At 41.8% G+C, this 20,757-nt stretch overlaps 1 protein-coding gene across 1 annotated transcript in view; it reads left to right on the forward strand.

Annotated features, from left to right (window-relative positions):
* LOC149868460 (fructose-1,6-bisphosphatase isozyme 2) overlaps positions 1-20,419 on the forward strand; it is a 33,627-nt gene extending 13,208 nt beyond the window's left edge. The window contains exons 4-7 of the mRNA XM_090038614.1: positions 3,893-4,033; positions 5,186-5,323; positions 14,155-14,274; positions 19,718-20,419. Coding sequence (XP_089894740.1) covers positions 3,893-4,033; positions 5,186-5,323; positions 14,155-14,274; positions 19,718-19,912 — 594 coding nt within the window. The 3' untranslated portion in view covers positions 19,913-20,419. The remainder of the gene's footprint in view (positions 1-3,892; positions 4,034-5,185; positions 5,324-14,154; positions 14,275-19,717) is intronic.
* The last annotated feature ends 338 nt before the right edge of the window (positions 20,420-20,757 follow it).

Here is a 20,757-nt window from a genome sequence, read left to right on the forward strand (position 1 = left end):
GAAATCTTCCTTTTTTTCCTTCCCTCTATAAATAACTGGTGTTACACAATGTTAAACAGTTACTGCATGTCACCCTAGAGGCAGGTATATTTCAGGATTTGGTGCAAAGCCATTCGGCAAGTTGTTGCTCATGGAAAAAAAGGGGAAAAAAAAAATAAGAACTCTAATCCAATCCCCAGCAGGATTTCAGCCAAAATCATTCAGCTAAAAACTGAAAATTTTCATTTGGAAATGCTGCCCTGATACAGGGCACTGAAGTTCATGTGCCTCTTCCCCTCTCTGGGATAAACTCCCCATGACTTAACTTCCTATGCTGAACCACAGCAGTGAATTCTGGCAGTCCCTGATCATTTTATATTATAAAGAGAAAACCTTTGTATTTTGGGGTGTTTGTTTTTCAAAAGTCACCATTTTGTCTGGGAAGCCAGTCTTTTTTTTTTTTTTTTTTTTGCTTTTTTAAGTTTGGTTTAGTTGAATACCCGTGGTCCATCAAAAAGACAGATTTTCCTGTAAATTTCTGAACAGCCCTATCAAGTCCTGCAGTCCTTATTTCAGCCCCTACTGAAAATAATGGAATGCCATTGTAATCAACAGGAGTTTGTTTGCCTAACAGGAAGTTAGATAGTGTTGTTGTACATGATGGTCCAGGAATTGTGCAAGAGGCCAGGATTTCTGTGGGCAGTGTCTTTTACTGGATAAATTTCAGGGGTGGATTAAAGTTAGACAAGCTTTTGAATGCAAGGTATTCTTCATCAGGTCAGGCAAAAGGTAAGGCAGGATGGTACGTACCTTGGACTAAGCAGTGGTGTGCTGCAGCCTAGCTGGTGTGGCTGCTGGGAAAGAGACCCAGGGTTGGCCTGGAGCTTGGGCAGAGCAAACAAGCTCTCCCCAAGGCTGGAACAGTCTTGTGCAACGCTACCTGGGATAGCAATAATCACGCTCTTATGTTAGTTCTTGACGGGATCCAGCACAAATGTTTGATAAAGCACAACAGAAAGTGCTTTAGGTTTGTACAAGATTACCTTAGACTGGGATGCACCATTTAAGTGCTTTATGTACCGTGATTGTTTGTTCTGTTATAGCTGTAAAACACTTCCTGTGCGCTTAAAGCACATTGAAGTGTAACATCTGTACCTAGCCCATGGAAACTGACTCAAGGAGTCATGAGCTTTTTGTAGCAGCAACTTACTTCCTTAGAGGCAGATACAGTACTTCTTAGGCATGTCTAGGTATATGACTGAATATACTTTGACTCACTTTGAGCCAGAGTAAACTAATCCTGATGTCACTGTCTACACGTATGCTTAAGCATGGCAATTTATTGTGGCATAGGATAGTACCCATGTCTGACAGGACTAGCCTATGCCAGAGTAAATTAATCTATGCTGTACTAATTGCAGTACATGTGTAGACCGTGATGCTTTACTGTGCATTAAGTTAGTTTAGTACACAGTAAAATGCAAGTGTAGACATACAGCTTAACTACTTAGGTGGTTAGTAGGCACTGAGCTCTGTGCTTTCAAAAGGTACAGTGATACCTTGACCCAAGCTAGTTCAAAGGTATAGCTGTAGCTTGTACTGATGTACCTGACTAGAGCACAGACGTATCCTTAACCTCTCTGTTAAGGAAATTTACCCTAACAGATGTGAACAGTTTATCCTGGTCAGGGTCAGGTAATAAGCTTGGCAAGCTAGGTGGTGTAATAAGTCAAGATGAGATTCCAACAAAACAAAAAACCCAACACACATCAGTGGTCAGGAGCAGTAACATGATAAGGGATAGGTGAACACAACACATGCTCTGGGGAGGGGACACCTACTCACCAACCCTCACTTCATCTGCACTTCCCAAAATATATGATCAATTCTTCCCCCAACCACAGAGAACTCCACTGCTGCTCTAGAAAAGTACAATTCCCAGAATACCTTGTAGTCCATGATACATACAGCCCAGTTATTAGTGCTCTGCACATAGCCTAGTCTAGAAGCAGGAAGATGAGGCTTGGAAGCAGTCACAAACTCAGAAAAAGCTGGAGGTTAATGGAACATTATACAACTAAAGCTCAGCTGAGGCTAGTGGAGTTCAGCTTATATCTCCCCTGCTGCCATTAGAATAAGGCAAGCAGGTACAGCTGAATCCAGGCTGGCAGCACTGAGCAGGCTTCAAGTTGAGCGCAAGGCTTTAGCCTTTGCTGGTACCTATTTGTTCTCTTTTGTGTTATACTGAAGTTGTTAGCTCTTTGAAGCAGGATTTAACTTTTTATGTTAGTACAGCAACTGACATGATTATAAAAATAATACACTTCTCCCTTTGAGATAGAAGCAACTCAAATATGATTCCCCAACCACACATCCACTTGCGTATAACCTGTTGTTATCTTCTGTTCTGTCTTCAGGTCTTTCTGCATATTTCTTTTCTCACTTACATCTAAACATCACCCATTAATTAATGTAGTTGTCATGCTGCTTACAGGCCTTTTAAGAATGATGTTAAACAGGGGTGCACAAGTAGCAGATCATGGCTCTGCCCTGGCTCCTTGCAGCAATGACAGCCTGGTCCTGAGCCTGGGCAGAGCTGCAATCTGCTGCCTGCATGCCTCTGCCCAGAGCGTGCAGGCTGCAGATTGCAGCTCTGCCATGGCCCTGGACCAAGCTGCCCATATTGCAAGATCCCATCAGCTCCAGAGCAGCCCCCTACCCTGCTGCATGTCCTGCCAGTGTGGCTGGGGTCAGTCTCCATGGCAACCCTAGCTTTGCTTTATCACAGGGCAGCTGTGGCTGGGGTCTCCATGGAGACCAGTCCCAGCCATGTGGGCAGGGGCTGCTGGGAAACAGAGTCCATGGCTGGCCAGATCTGGCCCACAGGCCAGACTTTGCCCATCCCTGCAATAACCCATCTATTCCATTTTGTAGATGGGTTAAATGACTTGCCCAGAGTGTCAATGCTGGCAAAACTTTTGTTTCCATCCCTTGTTCTCTCATCCCTTGAGGTGATCTCTGTAAGTCAGGTATGGCCTGGGGCACCTGATAGGGTTGGCTGGAAAAAGCCTACATTGTCTCTGTCAGAGCTGGTCCTTTTCTGTGGTTCAACAGATTTTGGTTTCTGGATTTTAAATGGAAATCTTGAGTAGTCACTGCTAACTGAGCCCAATGCTGGATAAGGACCATACTGTCATAAGCAACAGTGGTTTAGGGACCTTGAAGTTAAGTTGTATGTGAAACTAATATATAACATGGATTTTTAAAATATATATTTAATTCAGAATAATTTATACTTAGGAAGGCAGAAAATTGATTGCTGTAAAGTTACTTATCTGTCAAAGGACTTGCACAAACTTCACTCTGTGATATTTGTAATACTCTAAAGTGCTTCAGTGCCGTGTTTCCTAGGGCATACTCATCTTTAATGCATAGAATCCTTATTACATGATTTATTGTAGTCCTCCAGCAGTTTTTCATTATACAGGTTTTAGACACAATTGCACACATTAAACTTTGCTAAGATAGAAATTGCTACATTTGTTTTGTCTTAGGGTTCCTGGTAACTGTAAATTAATAACAAAGATATCATATTAAGGTAACAGTTTCATTGACTGCATCTTACAGCTTGCATGACACAAATAGCTGAAATTCCCAAAGTCCTGCTTGGGAGTGTGCACAAGCACTTATATCAGACTTGAATGGTATGAGTTGGGGATAGTCTGTTTTGATTGTTCTGAAGCCCTAGGTCGATAGAAAAGGGGAGCCTTAATGAGACATTACTTGTCTGCTTTCACATTTAAATTGGAGTGCTGGTTTTATTTTTATTTTTCTATTAAGATTTCAATTGTCTATGTTAACGTTCAATTTTCTATTGAGATTTCAATGTTCTATGTGATAATGCTTCCTTCAGGCAACAGAAGATGAGCCCTCTGAAACAGATGCCTTGCAGCCAGGACGCAATATTGTTGCAGCAGGCTATGCTTTGTATGGCAGTGCTACACTGGTGGCTCTCTCTACTGGGCAAGGAGTAGACTGCTTCATGCTAGATCCAGTACGTATAAAATGTGCATTCTTGTTACCCTTTAGTGTTTCACATACTCTGATTGACTTATTCAGACACAGAATTTGAAGGTTTGCCTCTATACATTCACCTTCCATCTATATCATTGTCCTGCATTGGGAAACATTTAAGAAAACTTGTTCACGAGCATTACCTTTGCCTCTAAGTAACTGCCTTTCTTGTTTTCCTTTTTAAGAGGCACTTGCTTTCATGTCTAGTTTGGGGTACGTGCAAGTGGTAATATGGTTTACACCCAATTAGATAACAACATATTCAGGTTGGAAAGGCGCATTTCTACATGCTCCGAACTGTACACTCCATTGTTGGCAAATGAAAAATTGTGCCCAAAAACAGTGTCAAATCCTGTAGGTTTGACAGTATTGTTGGAGGAACCTGAGAAGGAAATAGCTTGCTTGGAAATACAGCATAAGTTCTATCAAACAATAAAAGGGCTTTATTTAACCATTATAAGAAATCATGACTCTATTGAAACCAATAGTTTTCCCTTGATTTCAGTGAGTACAGAATATTCACCAAATATACATAAACTCTAGAAATAGTTTACTGAGGAGATCACTCAGTCAGAATTGGTGAGGGTTGAGGGTGAGCATTAAAGGGGCAGAACTGATGTGTGGAATGGGGGCAGAATTCATTGGGATTTGGGAGGAAGCTGGAAACTCCATACTATTAGTTAACCAATAAAATGCTGCTGCAACACAGACCAGTAAATCTGGGGAAATGAGCAGCATTAACTGTCACACACACAATGGGGACAAGCAGTAGGAACTTGAGAATTCAGAAGGCACCACATAATCCTTCTTTTAAAGAACATCAAAGTGAGGGAAGGAATTGAATCACACTTTCTGAACTTTTGGCATTGACAATACTGGATCAGTCTCCATCTGATTATGTTAACACTTATTTCTGAGCTGCTTTTTGTTCGTATTAAGGATGTGGCAGGTTTTTCTGTACTTAACACAGCCTTTTGTGCTCATGATATGTTTGATTAATATAACTGAATACCGATTAAAGGTACGAAGCTGTCCTAAAATCTTTGAAATCTTCCTCTAGTGTGGCATCTCGGGCAGGCAGTAGACAAAATCTGCTGCCTGATAGTAACTGGTCCATCCCATTCTTGTGTAGGCTCTTGGTGAATTCATTTTAGTGGATAAAGATGTGAAAATCAAGAAGAAAGGGAAGACCTACAGTCTCAATGAAGGTTATGCCAAGTATTTTGATCCTGCAATGACAGAATATTTACAAAAGAAGAAATTCCCTGAGGTAAGAAATCGTAGCTTTATAACCAACTCAGAGATCAATGAATAATACCACTTTGACCACAGTATTGCTCAAAAAGGGTAAATTTGCTGAGTGAAACTCCTTGTCAACTTTATATTCAATTTAGCTACATGGCTAATATACTTCAGCTTCCAGTACTATGGAAATGTTTTATAAGTAAAACTTTGCTGTGGCAGATAAACTCATTATTCCGTAACAGTCCAAAGGAGGATATGGTACAGACAGAGACAGATTTTTCACAGCTCCTGAAAATGTGCATGAAAAATGTGGACGTGTATCTATTTTTCAAATATATTTGAATAAGTAGCTGTATTAGATATGTGCACAATTCTCTTTTCTGGTTTGGATTTACAGTATTGCTCATGGTCTGTGCTGGATAATAGGGTGCAAAAAACCTCCACACTTCTTCCATAGCACAGGCAGGTACAGAAGCTGGGTACGGTTGCAAATCTGTTGTTTCCCAAAGAGAACAGGTTGCTTTCTCCCAGCACTATGTAGGACTTAAAATAACCCAAAGGGCAACAAGGGGTGCATCTACACGTTGCATTATGGTGATGTAGCAATGCACTATATCACCATATGGTGTGCTATGGTGACATTGTGATCATGTGGGTCTACATGTGATTGCCAGCTATGTCACCATAGTGGTACACTCCCTGGGTATAGTGCTCTGCTACGATGATGTAGCAACAACATTTAACCATGTGCCATGCGCATGGTGCAGTAACCACCCATACTGCACCATGCTTTAATACTTCCAAAAGGAAGTACTACAGCATGGCACCATAGCAACATAGCTGAACAGCAATATGTAGATGCACCCAAGGTTGACCAAAACCCTATTTGCTCTATAACAATAGAAGTCAAACTTTGAGCTCTATGGTCCAGAAGAGTGGTAGGGGGCTAATCCATGGTCCTGACCCTGGGCTCCAGCTGCCACAGTTTCCGTGCAGCCAAATTTCTGGACCCATAGAGAACCTTGTGGGCCAGATTTAGCCTGTAGGTTAAAGGCTGAACACCACTACTATAAGGAGTTTGTATTGCAACATTTCAGGTAGAGGGCAAGATCCCTCTATGTCTGGGTGAGACCCTAACTCTTCCTGCAATTCCTCATGGCAAGTTCTGCAGGTCTGGAATTGACCCTGTTTTTGCCAAATAAATGCCTTAAGATATCTATCTATATATATCTCAAGCAAATTAGGAGTCTTGACAATTTCTAATAATATATAATTTACATCTAATCTTAGAAATGGGAAGTCCATTAATAAACTTCCCCAAAACATGGTACTGGGGGACTGGTTCACTAACAGCTGAAGTAGCCTACTTTGTATCTGTGCCACCCTGTGTTTTCCTGGGAGAACAAAAATCCAAGTATTGGCACAGTCACGCTGTTTAGCTTTAAGTCTGCTGAGATCACAGTTTGGCATAACGCTGTAGGTCATACTTTTGTGACATGTTCTTAAGCTGTAAATTTTATCTTGCAACATCAAAAAATGTGGACAGTTTTTTCTCAAAGTTGAGTCAGGCATTCTCTCTCATTGTGCTAACTTGTAACTACAAATGATGTCACAGCCATTTATATGGTTTCATTTGAAAACAAGAAATAAGCAACTCAAGTCTAGTTTTGAGGGAAGTGGAAAACAGTCTATGGCCTTCTAATTTCCCAGAAGTAAAACAGGAATTGTGTACTCATGTGATATTGTGCACATTCTTCTTCATATATGAACCTTCAGACCATCGAATCAGAACAGAATCTACCTTTCTTTAAACTACCTGACCACTGGAATAAAAACAGCAAGCAACCCGCAAAGCATGCACTTGCGTTGCAAAGGGTGAGAGAAAACATCACACAATGGAATCCAGTGACCTTTTACTACTGCCCTGAGACTACCTGGCAGGGCAGAGTACCTGTCACTAGTAAACACACTTGTGTCCTATGACTCAATAAATCCTGCAGGTAAGGACATACTGTTCAAACCTCATTTGCACAAACATGTTGTTTAAAACTGGCTCTGTGTGCCTTTGGAGGGGTGGAGGGTAGGGGGCTAGGCACTGAAAGTGGTGCTGAGATAACATATGTAACAAGCAGAAGAGGGTTTTGTCTTTATTTCTAGCTTTGAAGATAATCCTGTGTTAATGCACTAGTTACTCATTTGGGGAAGATCTTGTGGAAAAAAGTAGCTGCTGATTGGTTTCAGGTGGTCATCTGTGAGTGTTTTGTCCATATCAAAATGAAGGGGAGTCCAGCACAGTTGAGGGTCTTTGCATCGGAAAGGCTCAAGCCACTATGATACATTATTTCCCTTCCTCCCTGCTTCAGGTCTTGGGGCTCCAGACAGATTCCTGAAAATAATGCAAAGGGGAAAAAAAAAATCTGACCATAACATTTTTTTAAGTTGAATTAACATGAAGTTGAAGCAAGCAAGATATAAAAGCCTAATTCTGAAAAATAGCATGAATATTTGCATGCACAAATAATTATAGACTGTTTTCAGGTACAAATCAATTCATTAAACAGACAAAAGCCACAAAATGTCCTCAGGATTACTTGCAAAGGAAACGAAATTCTGACCATGGCATGTTTTTGTGGTCCAAAGTTGAAGCAAATGAAATATAAAGCCACAAATTGGTTCATTAGAAACACCAACCCCCCCCCCCCCCCCCCCCCCCCCCCACACACACAAAATGTCCACAGGATTGCTTGAAAATATCAGATCAGAGCCTAAGGATCAAATCCAAAGAAGACATTCTCAGGGAGGAATATTTGCCATCATGCCCTTCCAACTTCTCTCATTCCCATATGCCGAGCTCAGAAATGTGATGATGGAGCTGCTCTGGAAGTGGCCCCAGAGACCTATGTCTCCAGTGTGTTTGCAGATGACCATGTGGGTCACTCTGGGAGCAGCTTCATCACTGCATTTTCTGGTTTTATGTATGTGAGCAGGAATGGGTAGGTGGGACATGCCTGTGATCATGGAGGATGTAGTGTAGACAGACCCATTGGCCCTCTGTAAAAGAACACAGCTGTGAGAAAAATGAATAGAAGTGAAGAGGTAGTAGAGAAAGTTTCCATAACATTGTGGGAAAACTTCACAGAAACTACACATTGTAAACATTGTAAATCTTTTCCGTTTAGGCATGAGAATATCATTAAAGGATAAAACTGACAAGCTGCTCAAGTATACTCAGAGTCCTCAGACTACATCAAGAAAACTTGGAAGTCCCCCTGTCTCTCATTAGGACACACACTGGGATGACATTAAATGCTCATCAGATGCTTGTGCAATTAGATATTTAAGAGTCTAATCAGAGGCAAGCATATATTTCATTGATGTTCATGGCCCTGTTGGATTTGCTTGGGCAATATTCCAAAAGTCTTGCAGTATCTGTTAGTTCTCCTATTTGAAAGGGAAACATAATAGCTGTTAAGTTGCAGCTGTGAAAAGACTGAACTGTAAGCATCACAAAGAGATCAAACCAGAAATAAAACTTCTGATAACTAAAAGGGAATACTTTGTGTTCACATGCATGTATCCAGCTGCCAAAAGGAAGTGGAAGTACTGCTTTAGTTTCTTTGCTGGATTTTTATATTTCATGTGATATCTGCACTGGTGTGATGGTATTTTATATTGTCTTCAAACCAGTCAGGCAGCTGGCTATGTTTGTAACAGTAGGGTTTTTATCCAGATGACAAAGAAACAAACCCTAATAAAGTAGCTTCCTCGATATCTTTCCTATCCCCACATGATTATAGCAGTCAGATAAATTGGACAATTCAGTCAAAATGTGCTGAAAGAATGTGGCCCTCAATGTCTTATTACATACGTACCCTCCCATACATATGCAGACACATATACAAACTACATAGAAAGAATATTGTTAAGGTTACAAAGTCAAGTGCTCAACAGTTAGAAATGTCTGTGCCACCCTACCTTTTGTGCACAGAATCAGTCACAGAATCATAGACAAGTCGGGCAGGAAGGGACTTCAGTAGGCCATCTAGTCCAACCCCTGCCTGAGGCAGGATCATCCCTATCCAAATCATCCTATATAAATCTGTTGTGTTACTACAACAGCAAACTACACTGTCAACCCTGACACAAGACAAGTCCTAACACCCTATCCTACCACAAGTAAAGCAGGGGGATCACGGCAGCCACGGTCCTGCTGCTGCACAGGTTGTTAATATATGCTCAAGAGATCCCAGGCAGAGGGCCATGCCTCCTGCTACAGAGGAAGGCAACCCCACCCCCCGCAGAGTCCATAGCAATCTGATGATGGGGTAAAAGTCCTTCCTGACCCCAAATATGCTGATTGGTTTGATCCTGAGCAGAGGGGCAAGACTCTTTAGCCAGGAACCTCTGGGTTTAGGTTCCAGCAGGAGTATTAGTACACCATAGTCAAAATCCCCAGCCTTGGCTGCAGCAACACCTAATACTCAGGAAGGCTTAAAAAAATCCTGAAGCATGTAGCAGCAGCAGGAGAATAAAATTCCCTTCTGGCCCCATGTGGCAACCAGCAAATACATATCAGATGGTAATTACCCAGTCATATACCACTGTTGCCACAAGTTCCCAGAACAGATAGGCATTTCTTAGTTATTTGATATTTTGTTTTCTCCTCATAGTCCAAAGTGTGGATGCTGTATTTTATCTGCTGCACACAATCCCCTCTGAGGGGTGTGGTGGCAGAGTAGTGTCTTGTTACAGTGCTTGCAATGTAAGATTGAGTCTTGCTCTAGACTTTCATAAATGACTTCCCTAGTCCCCCTTGCTATAAATGGGTACCTGATCAATCAAGCTGGGGAGTTAAAGACAGTAGGGTGTGATACTAGCCCTTGCATGCTGTTGGCAATAGAAACTGATATGTCTTAACCAGACTAGCCCTATAGGCTACTAGGTTTGGGATGACTTTTGATGCTTCTCTGAAAAAATGAATTATTCATGTCCGTGTGGGCCTCCTCATCACTATTGAATCTGGGAGCTTGACAAATTGAATTGATTTTTATTCACAATGCTGCTGTGAGGTGGAGGGGTGGCATTTTATGGAGGGGAAGCTGAAGCATAGAAAGAGGAAGACCAAAAGGTATTGACTAATTTTGGGTATTAAAACTGAAGCAGATAGGATCTGAGGAGCACTTAGCAGAGTAGACAACACTTTATCTGTTCTAAGCACCTAAGAACTGCAGCTGATGCTGTGAATGCCCAGCATGTCTGCAAACCAGATCTCAGGAGCTCAAGTCAGGCACTCAGAAAATGAGGACCATATGACCTATGTTAGAAAAAACCTATGAAAATGTTGATCAGGTGACTTTTCTGGCATCACATGGGAACCCTGTGGCAGAGGCAGGAATAGTATTCTGCTCTTGAGGGCAGCACTCAACTGCCTGAACCTTACCTGATCCATGAGACCGCAGCTCCCTGCCTCAGGCAACTGCCAACTTTTCTATACCACTGAAGCAGCAATCCTACAGAGCAACAGCCTTCTTCATTGCACAATCTTGATTTTTACCAGGGCAGGGAAAAATCCGGTCCCAAATGGGGAATAGGGCAGGGGTCCTGTGAGCAAACAGCAGTTTTCAGTGCTTGACTTTGCAACCACAGAAGTGCTCAGTAATGTAATTTTATGGGTAATTTCCTGAGTTTTCAAGAAGATAAACAGAAAAAGCGCATACATTCCATTGTGTGCTATCAGATGGACACCCAGCAGTGTCATCAGCTGAGCTGGAACCTTTAGATCCACTTCAAAGCCCGCTGTCACTTGAGCTATCAGACAACTGATAACAGTAGTGGTTTGTTCTTCTCCCCTTGGATCTACATGAGAGGGATGGGATACACCATGAGTGAGTTTCAAGATATTTGCTAACAGCAGAGGAGAGATGGGTCATAGGATCTGGCAGGATGCTTGCCATAATGGACACAGACTGTTCTTCCCAGTTCCCGCCCATGTTTAACCCTTTCTGCCTCTTCTGCCCCAGTCCTGTCTTTTCTTCACATATGGCTCCCATTCCCAGCATTCAGTCAGGCCCAGTCTCCTCTACTCACTTCAGGATTCTCACATCTGCCCCATTCTCCTTATCCAGATATTCCTTCTCTTCTCTTCTGGACCCCTGACCTATTTCCTTGCTTATCTAGTCCCAATCCCCACCTCCTAATTCATCATCCATTTTATCTCCCTATACCACCCTTAGTCTTCAGTTTCTCCTACCTCAAGTTCCCTGTTCCTCTTGGCTTGAGTCTGTTGGTGAAAGGTGCAACCCTAACACAAAGTTCATGCTCCTGTACCAAAGAAGAGGAAGTCTAGGGCTTGTCAGAAAAAAGTCTGGGGGAAGTTGTTCTGTCTTGTTTTGTTTTGTTTTATTTTTGCCAAGGGTAAAATAGTTTATCTTCCCTAAACTCATTTTAGAAACACCTGAAATAATTGGGCAGAAATTAAAATAAAAAGCCCTCAATATCTTGTGGCAGACACTTGGCATATAACATTTCCGCTCAAACAGTCAAATATTAACAAAGTTAGCAGCAGTGGAAACCAGGAGCCTATAACATGAAGTGCCTGGCAACCTTATTCATAATTCATTTTACTGCATTAGTAAATGAAACTTCTGGGTATGACTATGCGCTGTTTCATTTGCATTGTTAGAAATTATCGGAAGAATTTACAATGACAGTTATCAGTACAATCACAAGGGCTTACAATCACAGGTACAATCACAGGTCTCATTGGAACATCTGTAGTTTTACAGAAATGTTTTCCACATCATTCCTAGTAATATATTACCCATGTCCTCAAGTATTTATAGTCATGATGCTACAAGCACGTTCCTCAACAGACTGCTCTGCAATGGTGAAAACTGTCAGTAATAAAGACCTCCTAATATCTAACTTAAACTTTTACTTATAGCAGTTTCAGGTCATTGAACTTTGTTCTACTACCTTCTGATAGCATGAAGAAATTCCATCTTTGATTTCTGTTGCTAACATGCAGATAATTACATATTATGTCTCCCCTTGAAACTTCACGTTTCCAAGCCTATGCAAGTTTGATGTACTCTGTTTTAATATATGGGCTAGATTGCCAGCTAGTTCTTAATCCATCCTCAGGTTTTACACATGAAAAATTGTGGATGCAAGTAGTTGTGAGGTTACTTGATATCCTTTAGCAATCTAAGTACCTGATTATGCATGGAAATTAGATTATTAAACATCTAAATAATCCCAGTTCAGCTGTTTACAAGTTATAGTCATACCATGACTATAAGAAGCTAGGTTCAAGCTTCACAAACAAAAAAAATGGAAACCTGTACCAATTTCATTATCTTTCTTTATATTTCCACTAATTTTCATAATATGCCCAGACCAGAATTGTAGAAAATAGTTCAGTTGTAGCCAAACTTGCATTATACAAAGTGGGATAATAACCCTAACACAATTTTACAAGCAATATAAACTCTCATGATTTTATCTCATTTATATTATTTTGGTTTTTTAAAAACCTCTGAGTGATGTGATGATACAGAGATCTCAGTGTATCAGTGGTTTCCAAAAAATGTGATACCAGAAGTCTCAAACACAGAGGAAAAACAATTGCATTAAAAAAAAATTCTAAGTCATGATTTTGGGGTCTGGCTTGATGGTTGAGCAGTTGGGGTTAGCAGTTACAAGTTATCTTTTGAAGTAAACATAAAAATAGCATTGGATTTTTTCCATATTGACAGATACATATGCAATCCTGCTTGGAAACAGGGCTTTGTGAAAGTTCAGCAGTACACCTGCACTTCTGCAGTGACAGAATTAGATCTTTATCTTGTGAACTGCTATCACCTTTTGGTTATTTGCTAGGAAGAATACCTTAATAAGATCCAGTTATATCAGTCTTATACACACTGCTTTAGATTATTTGCATTTACCCACTGAAGAATGCATGTTAAACAGATGGGCTGTAAGATGATTTTAATAAATTAATATTTGTAGTTAGTTTACTATGTGCTCATTGCACTCATATGCATTGAACAAAAAATAAATTAGGCAATGATGAGAGCCATAATTTTATTAGGAAGAAGGAACAGGTACATTTCTAATGTCCTCTGCTAAATATTACTATAATGCTTCAAGTGGTAGTAATATAGTTTAATGGAAAAAATCATCATAGATTAAATGGACACTGCCAAGTTTGACAGGCATCTATTTCCTTACTGATTTATTCTTTAATAAAAGATCAAATTAAACAAATCCATGCACACAAATAACCCTCAATCCCCCGAGCTAATCTTGAAAATAAAGATGGAAGCCATCTTCAGATTCTAGCACCTAGTCTGGAAACAAAACACCAATAATCCTCAGGACACTGCCCATGCATCTGAGGCCTATCTTCAGTGCTCTGTTCATTGCATTTTCATTCTTGGGGAATGGCAGCTGATGAGACCCATTCTTCTGATCACCTGATGAAGTAAAGTCATGTTCAGTTCTTACTGGCTGTCTAGGACAGAGTGCTTAGGCTCAGTGGAGAGATGGCATTGCCTTTTCGTTAATTGAAATAGCATGCACACATGCTTTTAGAATAGCTTATCCAGCCTAGAAGAGAAGATTAAAGACTGGTGCAGCCTTTATTTTGGAATCACAGTGAAATGACTACATTTTTCAGGAGCTGGGTGTATCATACTTAAGGCCTGTCAACATTTACAGCACCTTATAAGTGATGACGGGATTCTTGCCTTAAAACAAAGTGGAATGAGCATTGATATTTGCTATGCTGCCAGCTAGCTGGCCTGGGAGATTTAACACTGTTAGCTTCCAAGTCTCTATCTGTTTTTACAGGATGGCAGTTCTCCCTATGGTGCCAGATATGTGGGCTCCATGGTGGCTGATGTTCATCGTACGCTGATGTATGGTGGGATTTTTATGTATCCAGCTAACCAGAAGAGTCCTAAAGGCAAGGTAAACTGTTTTGTCTTCTCCTTTCCTCCTGAGCTTGCCCTTCTCTGTATTTATTGGAACCAGCATAGAGAAGAATACAGTATACTGTAAGGCAGTGGTCTCCAACCTTTTTCTGGTGACCTTTTTGTTCTTTTTGTACTTACTTTTTGTAGGTAAAGGACACCCCAGGATCTACCACCCCTGCCCTGCCCTGCCCTGCTCCCCCGGCCTCCCTGCCAAGCCGACTGGGATTTGACCTCACCCAGCCCGGCCCGGGCGGCAAGGGGCATGGCTTTAGCTCAGCCACATGCATCCTGCCTCTCTCCCCATCGTGGAGCCTCTGACAGACTGAGATCAAATGTCAGAGGCTCCACGATTGATCAGTCAATCGAGATCAACTGGTCAGTGACCACTGCTGTAGGGCTTAGCCCATTATGGACTTGGCCTGCTGTACTGACTCAATGGCCTTATCCTCTCTTGGATTAGTATGGCACATTTATGTTTAAACACAGCTGTAGAAAGCAGTATTTCTGTGATCAGTGTGAACACAGACTTTTCCTTGTAAAACCATCCAAATTACCATGTTACACTCTGCCCAACTATTTAAACCATTTCAAGATTAGTGATAGATGGGAAGCTAGGTGACAGTGACCACGAGCTGATCACCTTCACCATCCGCCGTAAAGCTGGCAAGTCAGTCAGCAACATGGAAGTCCTTGACTTCAGGAAAGCTGACTTTGACAAGCTCAGGAGGCTCGTCAGTGAAGCCCTAAGGGACCATGACCCCGGGGGGAGAGGAGTTGAGGAACAACCACTCTTCCTGAAGGGAACGATCTTCAACGCACAAGCTAATTCCATTCCATCTCGGAGGAGCGGCAGCAAAAGGGCACAGCAGCCCCCCTGGGTCTCCAGGGACCTAGCGGACCTCCTAAGGCTAAAAAGTAAGGCCTATAAAGGATGGAGGATGGGATTCACCTCCAAGGAGGAATATTCTGCACTGGTCCGGTCCTGCAGGGAGCAAACCAGGAAAGCCAAGGCTGCAACTGAACTCCAACTAGCTTCAAGCATCAAGGACAATAAAAAGTCCTTTTTTAGATATGTGGGGAGCCGGAGGAAAATCACAGGCAACATTGGACCCCTGCTCAACCAGATGGGGCAACTGACAACTGATGCCCAGGAAAAAGCCAACCTATGACCTCATCCTGAATGGACTGGCAGATGCCAATATCCTGAGGGATAGCCAGGATGGGTTTGTTGTGGGTAGGTCTTGCTTGACCAATCACATTACCTTCTACAACCAGGTGACCTATCACCTGGACAAGGGAGAAGAGATTGATGTCATATATCTTGACTTCAAAAAAGCCTTTGAGCTGGTATCCCATGATCACCTCTTGGCAAAACTGGCCAATTGTGGCCTTGGGTCCACCATGATCCGCTGGCTGGGAAACTGGCTCCGTGGTTGGACCCAGAGGGTAGTAATTGATGGCAGTCAGTCATCATGGTGCCTTGTAATCAGCAGGGTCCCCCAAGGCTCTGTCCTTGGACCCATATTGTTCAACATCTTCATTAATGATGTGGACATTGGAGTCAGAAGCAGACTGGCCAAGTTCACCGATGACACCAAACTTTGGGGCAAAGCATCCACACCTGAAGACAGGAGGGTGATCCAGGCTGACCTGAACAGGCTCAGCAAATGGGCGGACAAGAACCTGATATGGTGTTTAACACTGAAAAATGCAAGGTTCTCCACGTTGGGAGGAAAAACCTGCAGCATCCTTATAGGGTCAGCAGTGCTACACTGGCTAGCACCATGGAAGAAAGAGACTTGGGGGTCATCATTGACCACAAGATGAAAATGAGCCTGCAATGCGATGCTGCGGCTAGTAAAGCGACCAAAACGCTGGCGTGCATCCATAGATGCTTCTCGAGCAAATCCCGGGACATCATTCTCCCCTTGTACTCGGCCTTGGTGAGACCACAGCTGGAGTACTGTGCCCAGTTTTGGGCTCCACAATTCAAAAAAGATGTGGAGAAGCTTGAGAAAGTCCAGAGAAGAGCCACGCGCATGATCAGAGGTCAGGAAAACAGACCTTACGATGACAGGCTGAGAGCCATGGAGCTCCTTAGCCTGGAAAAGTGCAGGCTCAGGGGTGATCTGATGGCCACCTATAAGTTTATCAGGGGTGACCACCAGTATCTGGGGGAACGTTTGTTCACCAGAGCGCCCCATGGGATGATGAGGTCGAACGGTCATAAACTACTACAAGACCGTTTCAGGCTGGACATGAGGAAGAATTTCTTTACTGTCCGAGCCCCCGAGGTCTGGAACAGCCTGCCAGCGGAGGTGGTTCAAGCGCCTACATTGAACACCTTCAAGAGTAAATTGGATGCTTATCTTGCTGGGATGCTATGACCCCAGCTGACTTCCTGCCCTTCGGGCAGGGGGCTGGACTCGATGATCTTCCAAGGTCCCTTCCGGCCCTAATGTCTATGAAATCTATGAAGATAAGGGACTAAAGACTAATCTGTAAAAACAAATGAATGCTTGTTTATTTGCTGTTGGAGGAGGTTGTTCTGGCACATCCAGGACTGCAAAAATTATACATACAAGGAAAGATTTGGGTTGAAAGCATGCTAACATTGCAGAAATCCCCTTGTATTCAACATTGGGCTTTTTATCTGTTTTGGGAAACAGTTCCTGAGGCAAACTGGCTTTATGGTGTTAGAAGGTGTTGTGCCCTAAAGAAACATTCATTAAAATCTTGTGGGGTGATTGTGTTTGCGTGTATAGTGTTTTTACTGATTTTTCTTTTTCAAGTTAGATTCTTAATAGTTGGAAGTTTGTATAGAACAGCTGTCAAGTAAACAAGACAGACAGGAAACAAGGGACAGCCTGACAGTATTAGCAGGCATATACTCAGAAGTGGCGCATACCGTATATTTTGAAATCTACCTTGTCTATTAGGCTTCCAAACACAAAGGGATAGGTATGCAGGGGAATCTCCACTTCATATAAACAGCAGCACCAAATACTGTTTTGTTAAACTCAAGAGCATATGCTGAAATTTTATCTTGTGTCTCTTTCAAAAGCACTTGCAGCTTTGAGATTATTTCATTTCACAGCTTTGGAGAAAGCGAGGAATAAAGGGGGAGGGAATTAAAGGTTCACATGTGAACTAGTATCTAGTACCTAATGACTGATGTGAACTGTGCTACCAAGGAGAAAATAAGACTTTAATTTGTGCACTATGAAGGGGATAAGAGAGTCGTGATTTTTGTGGTGAAGGACCAGGATCCTGGTTCCCAGACCTGTATTGCCTGCAATAAGTGTATTTGTCACATACCAATCAGTTCATCTAAAGCCATAATTCTTCTTGGTTTGAAAGATGGTGCCATGCTGACTATAACCTAGTACTTTTCCTTGACCCTTTGGATACCACCTCCAAGTAAGGCAGGTTTCTGAAAGAGCAAGCAAATGGAGTTATACAATGCATTGACTTAGTTCAGGGATTTTATAACAAAGAATGAATGTTGGCCATTGCTAAACAGACTAGTGTAGCTCACTTCAAGGTACAGAGTGCTAATCTCTGCCTTGTTCTACTGATATAAATGTAAACCAGTAGAATCAGCCACTTTGCCGATGCTGTTTTTAAACTGGAAATATTAAGTAGTTAATATTCATGTGCATTCAGCTTTTACTGTGCTCTCATGCATTAAGAATACTAACCCATTTAAAGAAGGATCTTTCAGATCATATTTTTGAAAAAGGGAAAAACAGTTCTTTCATTATGCTTTATATTCCCACCGAAGTGATGACACACTTCATCCCTTGATTCTGCAGTGATGTCACTGCACTGCTGTTTAAATTGTCTGTGCAATAAAATGAATACAAGGATTGTTGCCCCCACATTTGCTGTCTGCTGGACATCATGTACTTGGAGTAGCATTTCAGCAGGCTTCAAAGATTAGAAGGAAATCAAGCTAATAAAATGTACATTGTTTAAGGTGTGTGGAATGCCCTACTGTTATTGCAAATGGCATGATGACAAAAATTACAGATGGAAGAGCCCTACCAGATTATACTGCTGGTCTTTTTGTCTCCTCCAGAAAAATCCCATTTCCATTTCCCAAAAATCCATTCTCTTTTGAGAGGATGAATAAGCTTTGAATAGGCTTTCGCATGCCACACATTGTACAACACTGCATGGGTATTTTATGGAGATCTCCCCAAACCAAATCCATTAGGTTAACGTATGTTAGATTACAATCTTTCCATTCCCTTTTAAGTTCTGCAGCATTTAGCAGATGACCTGAAGTTACTTTAACTGGAACATTTTTATGATGACGTATGGGATTCCAGATTAAAATGTCTGTTTAATACTGACAGATGTGAAGAACCTAATTGCCTTCACGCTACATTGAAAATCGGCTTCTGAAATGAACAAAGCTATTAAAAACAAAAGCATTTACTGTCTTCATGAACTTAGTGCACTGTAAAGGGATTAGTCGTTGTTGTGGAGATCTGCACTTGGGTGATGCTTGAGACTGACAGCATTAGGTTTCAAACTCTAAAATATCCTGAGTAAACACAGCCATCCTAAGCTTCATAATTGCAAGCAAGGCTTGGGCAGAAGTGAGACTTCGCCTTTTGTTCATTCTGTTCTGTCACTGGTTTTCAGTTAACCATTTGGGTTCAGCCTCAAAACCTTGTTTGTCAGACAAAGCATACCTCTGGATACCTCAGCTCTCAAATGCTAGAATCCCCTTGGAACAGTGCTTCAAAGCAGCATCCCTGTAGTTGTCTATGGCACAGAAGCTGCCGTGAAAGCCAGAAAAGAAAGAATTTTTTAAAAATTACATAATAGTACAGTCAGTGGTTTTCAACTTTAGACTCAAGGCACTTGTCAGAAAATGCCAGCTCTTAGCTTTCATTTTTTTTTGCTTTTTCTTTTTAACCATGGAAAAATAATAGAGCAATTCTTCTGTTGAAAAAACTCTGAAAGACCACAACAGGTCAGAATGTTTTTGACACGATGCATTCATATTTGAAATAACTGGGTTTATCTTGTGAATCATGTGCAAGTGTTTGCACACCACCCAGGGTTAATATTACACGGCACCCTGCAGCATCCTTACAAGGATCTCATGGCATCCTGCTTGAGAATCACTGCACTAGGAGGCAGGAACATGACACAATATGATGCTTGTTGTGGTGATCTTATTGTTAAAGAAACTTTGGAAGCAGAATGACTAAAGAGAGGGTATAAAGTAGTGCAGTTAAAGGACATAGTGCTTGTAACCACTGGCTTACATGAGAATTTCCATCAGTGCTACCACTGGTGGAACTGTTGTAGTAGCATGACTTTGGTAGGAAATTTGCAGAAGTAATACCAGAAAGAAACTGCTTTACATTCTGATAAGTTTTATTTCCCCAAATCCAACCCTGTATTCTCTATTCTTACAGCTCCGACTCCTCTATGAGTGCAACCCCATGGCTTTCATCATGGAGCAGGCAGGGGGGATGGCTACCACTGGAACTGAACCAGTGCTGGATGTGAAGCCTGAGTCCCTTCACCAGCGAGTCCCTCTTATTCTTGGTTCCCCAGATGATGTGCAGGAGTACCTTGCCTGTGTGCAGAAGCACCAGAAAAGCAGCTAATGGAATTCATAAACCAGATGTTGCTCATGCACCTGCTTTAATCCTTCTGCAGGAAAGAGAAAGTAAATTAGACAACTTGGTTTCCAGGAGATCAGTTCCCTCCTTTAATTGATGACAATAGAAATCATGAAAGTAATTTCTAAGAAAAGAAAGTTTACATTTTCTTTACAGACAAAAGAAAAAAATCCTTTAGTTCCATGTAATGCAAGTGTAAAAGCAAAGGCCTAATGTCAACACTAACAGCAACTATTAGCTTCTCACTAACAAAAGTAGAAGATTGTTTAGGTGACGGTCCATGTTACCTGACATGGCAATAATTGGAATTTTGAGACAAAAGTCAACATCCAGGACTTCATATAGAGACAACTTATCTGTCCTTTCTGTCCAAGTTTTTTCTGGCAGGTGCTTTTTATCTTGCTTATTAGACTCCTGATCTCTGAGGTATTGTGTTTATGTTGCAAATGATATTTGTCTTGGGTAATTAATAAAGATGAAAACTGAAGTGTCTTACTGTCTGTTCCCATGGGAATGGAAAGACTCTTGATATGATAATTAGTAAAGGTGCACTGATGCATCGGTCCGTATTGTATCAGCACTGATCAACGCAAAATTGACATTACTGGCATTCAGCTTTTTTTGGCTGATGTGGGCCGATAATGTCACCAATAAATGCTGTGGAGATGAATGGAGACCAGCATCCAGCTGGTTAGTCTGTTGGGAAGAAAAGGGGAGTGCAGGGGGCAGATCGAGGTCCCAGCAGTGAGGGAGGGGAGATAAGGCTGGGGGCAGGCGCTGTCCAACTGAGGAAGGGGGCAGGACAGAGCTGTGAGTAGCTGGTCCAGGGG

This window comes from Crocodylus siamensis, chromosome 3, assembly GCF_052110815.1.
Source record: "Crocodylus siamensis isolate JL-2025a chromosome 3, ASM5211081v1, whole genome shotgun sequence".
Lineage (NCBI taxonomy): Eukaryota > Metazoa > Chordata > Crocodylia > Crocodylidae > Crocodylus > Crocodylus siamensis.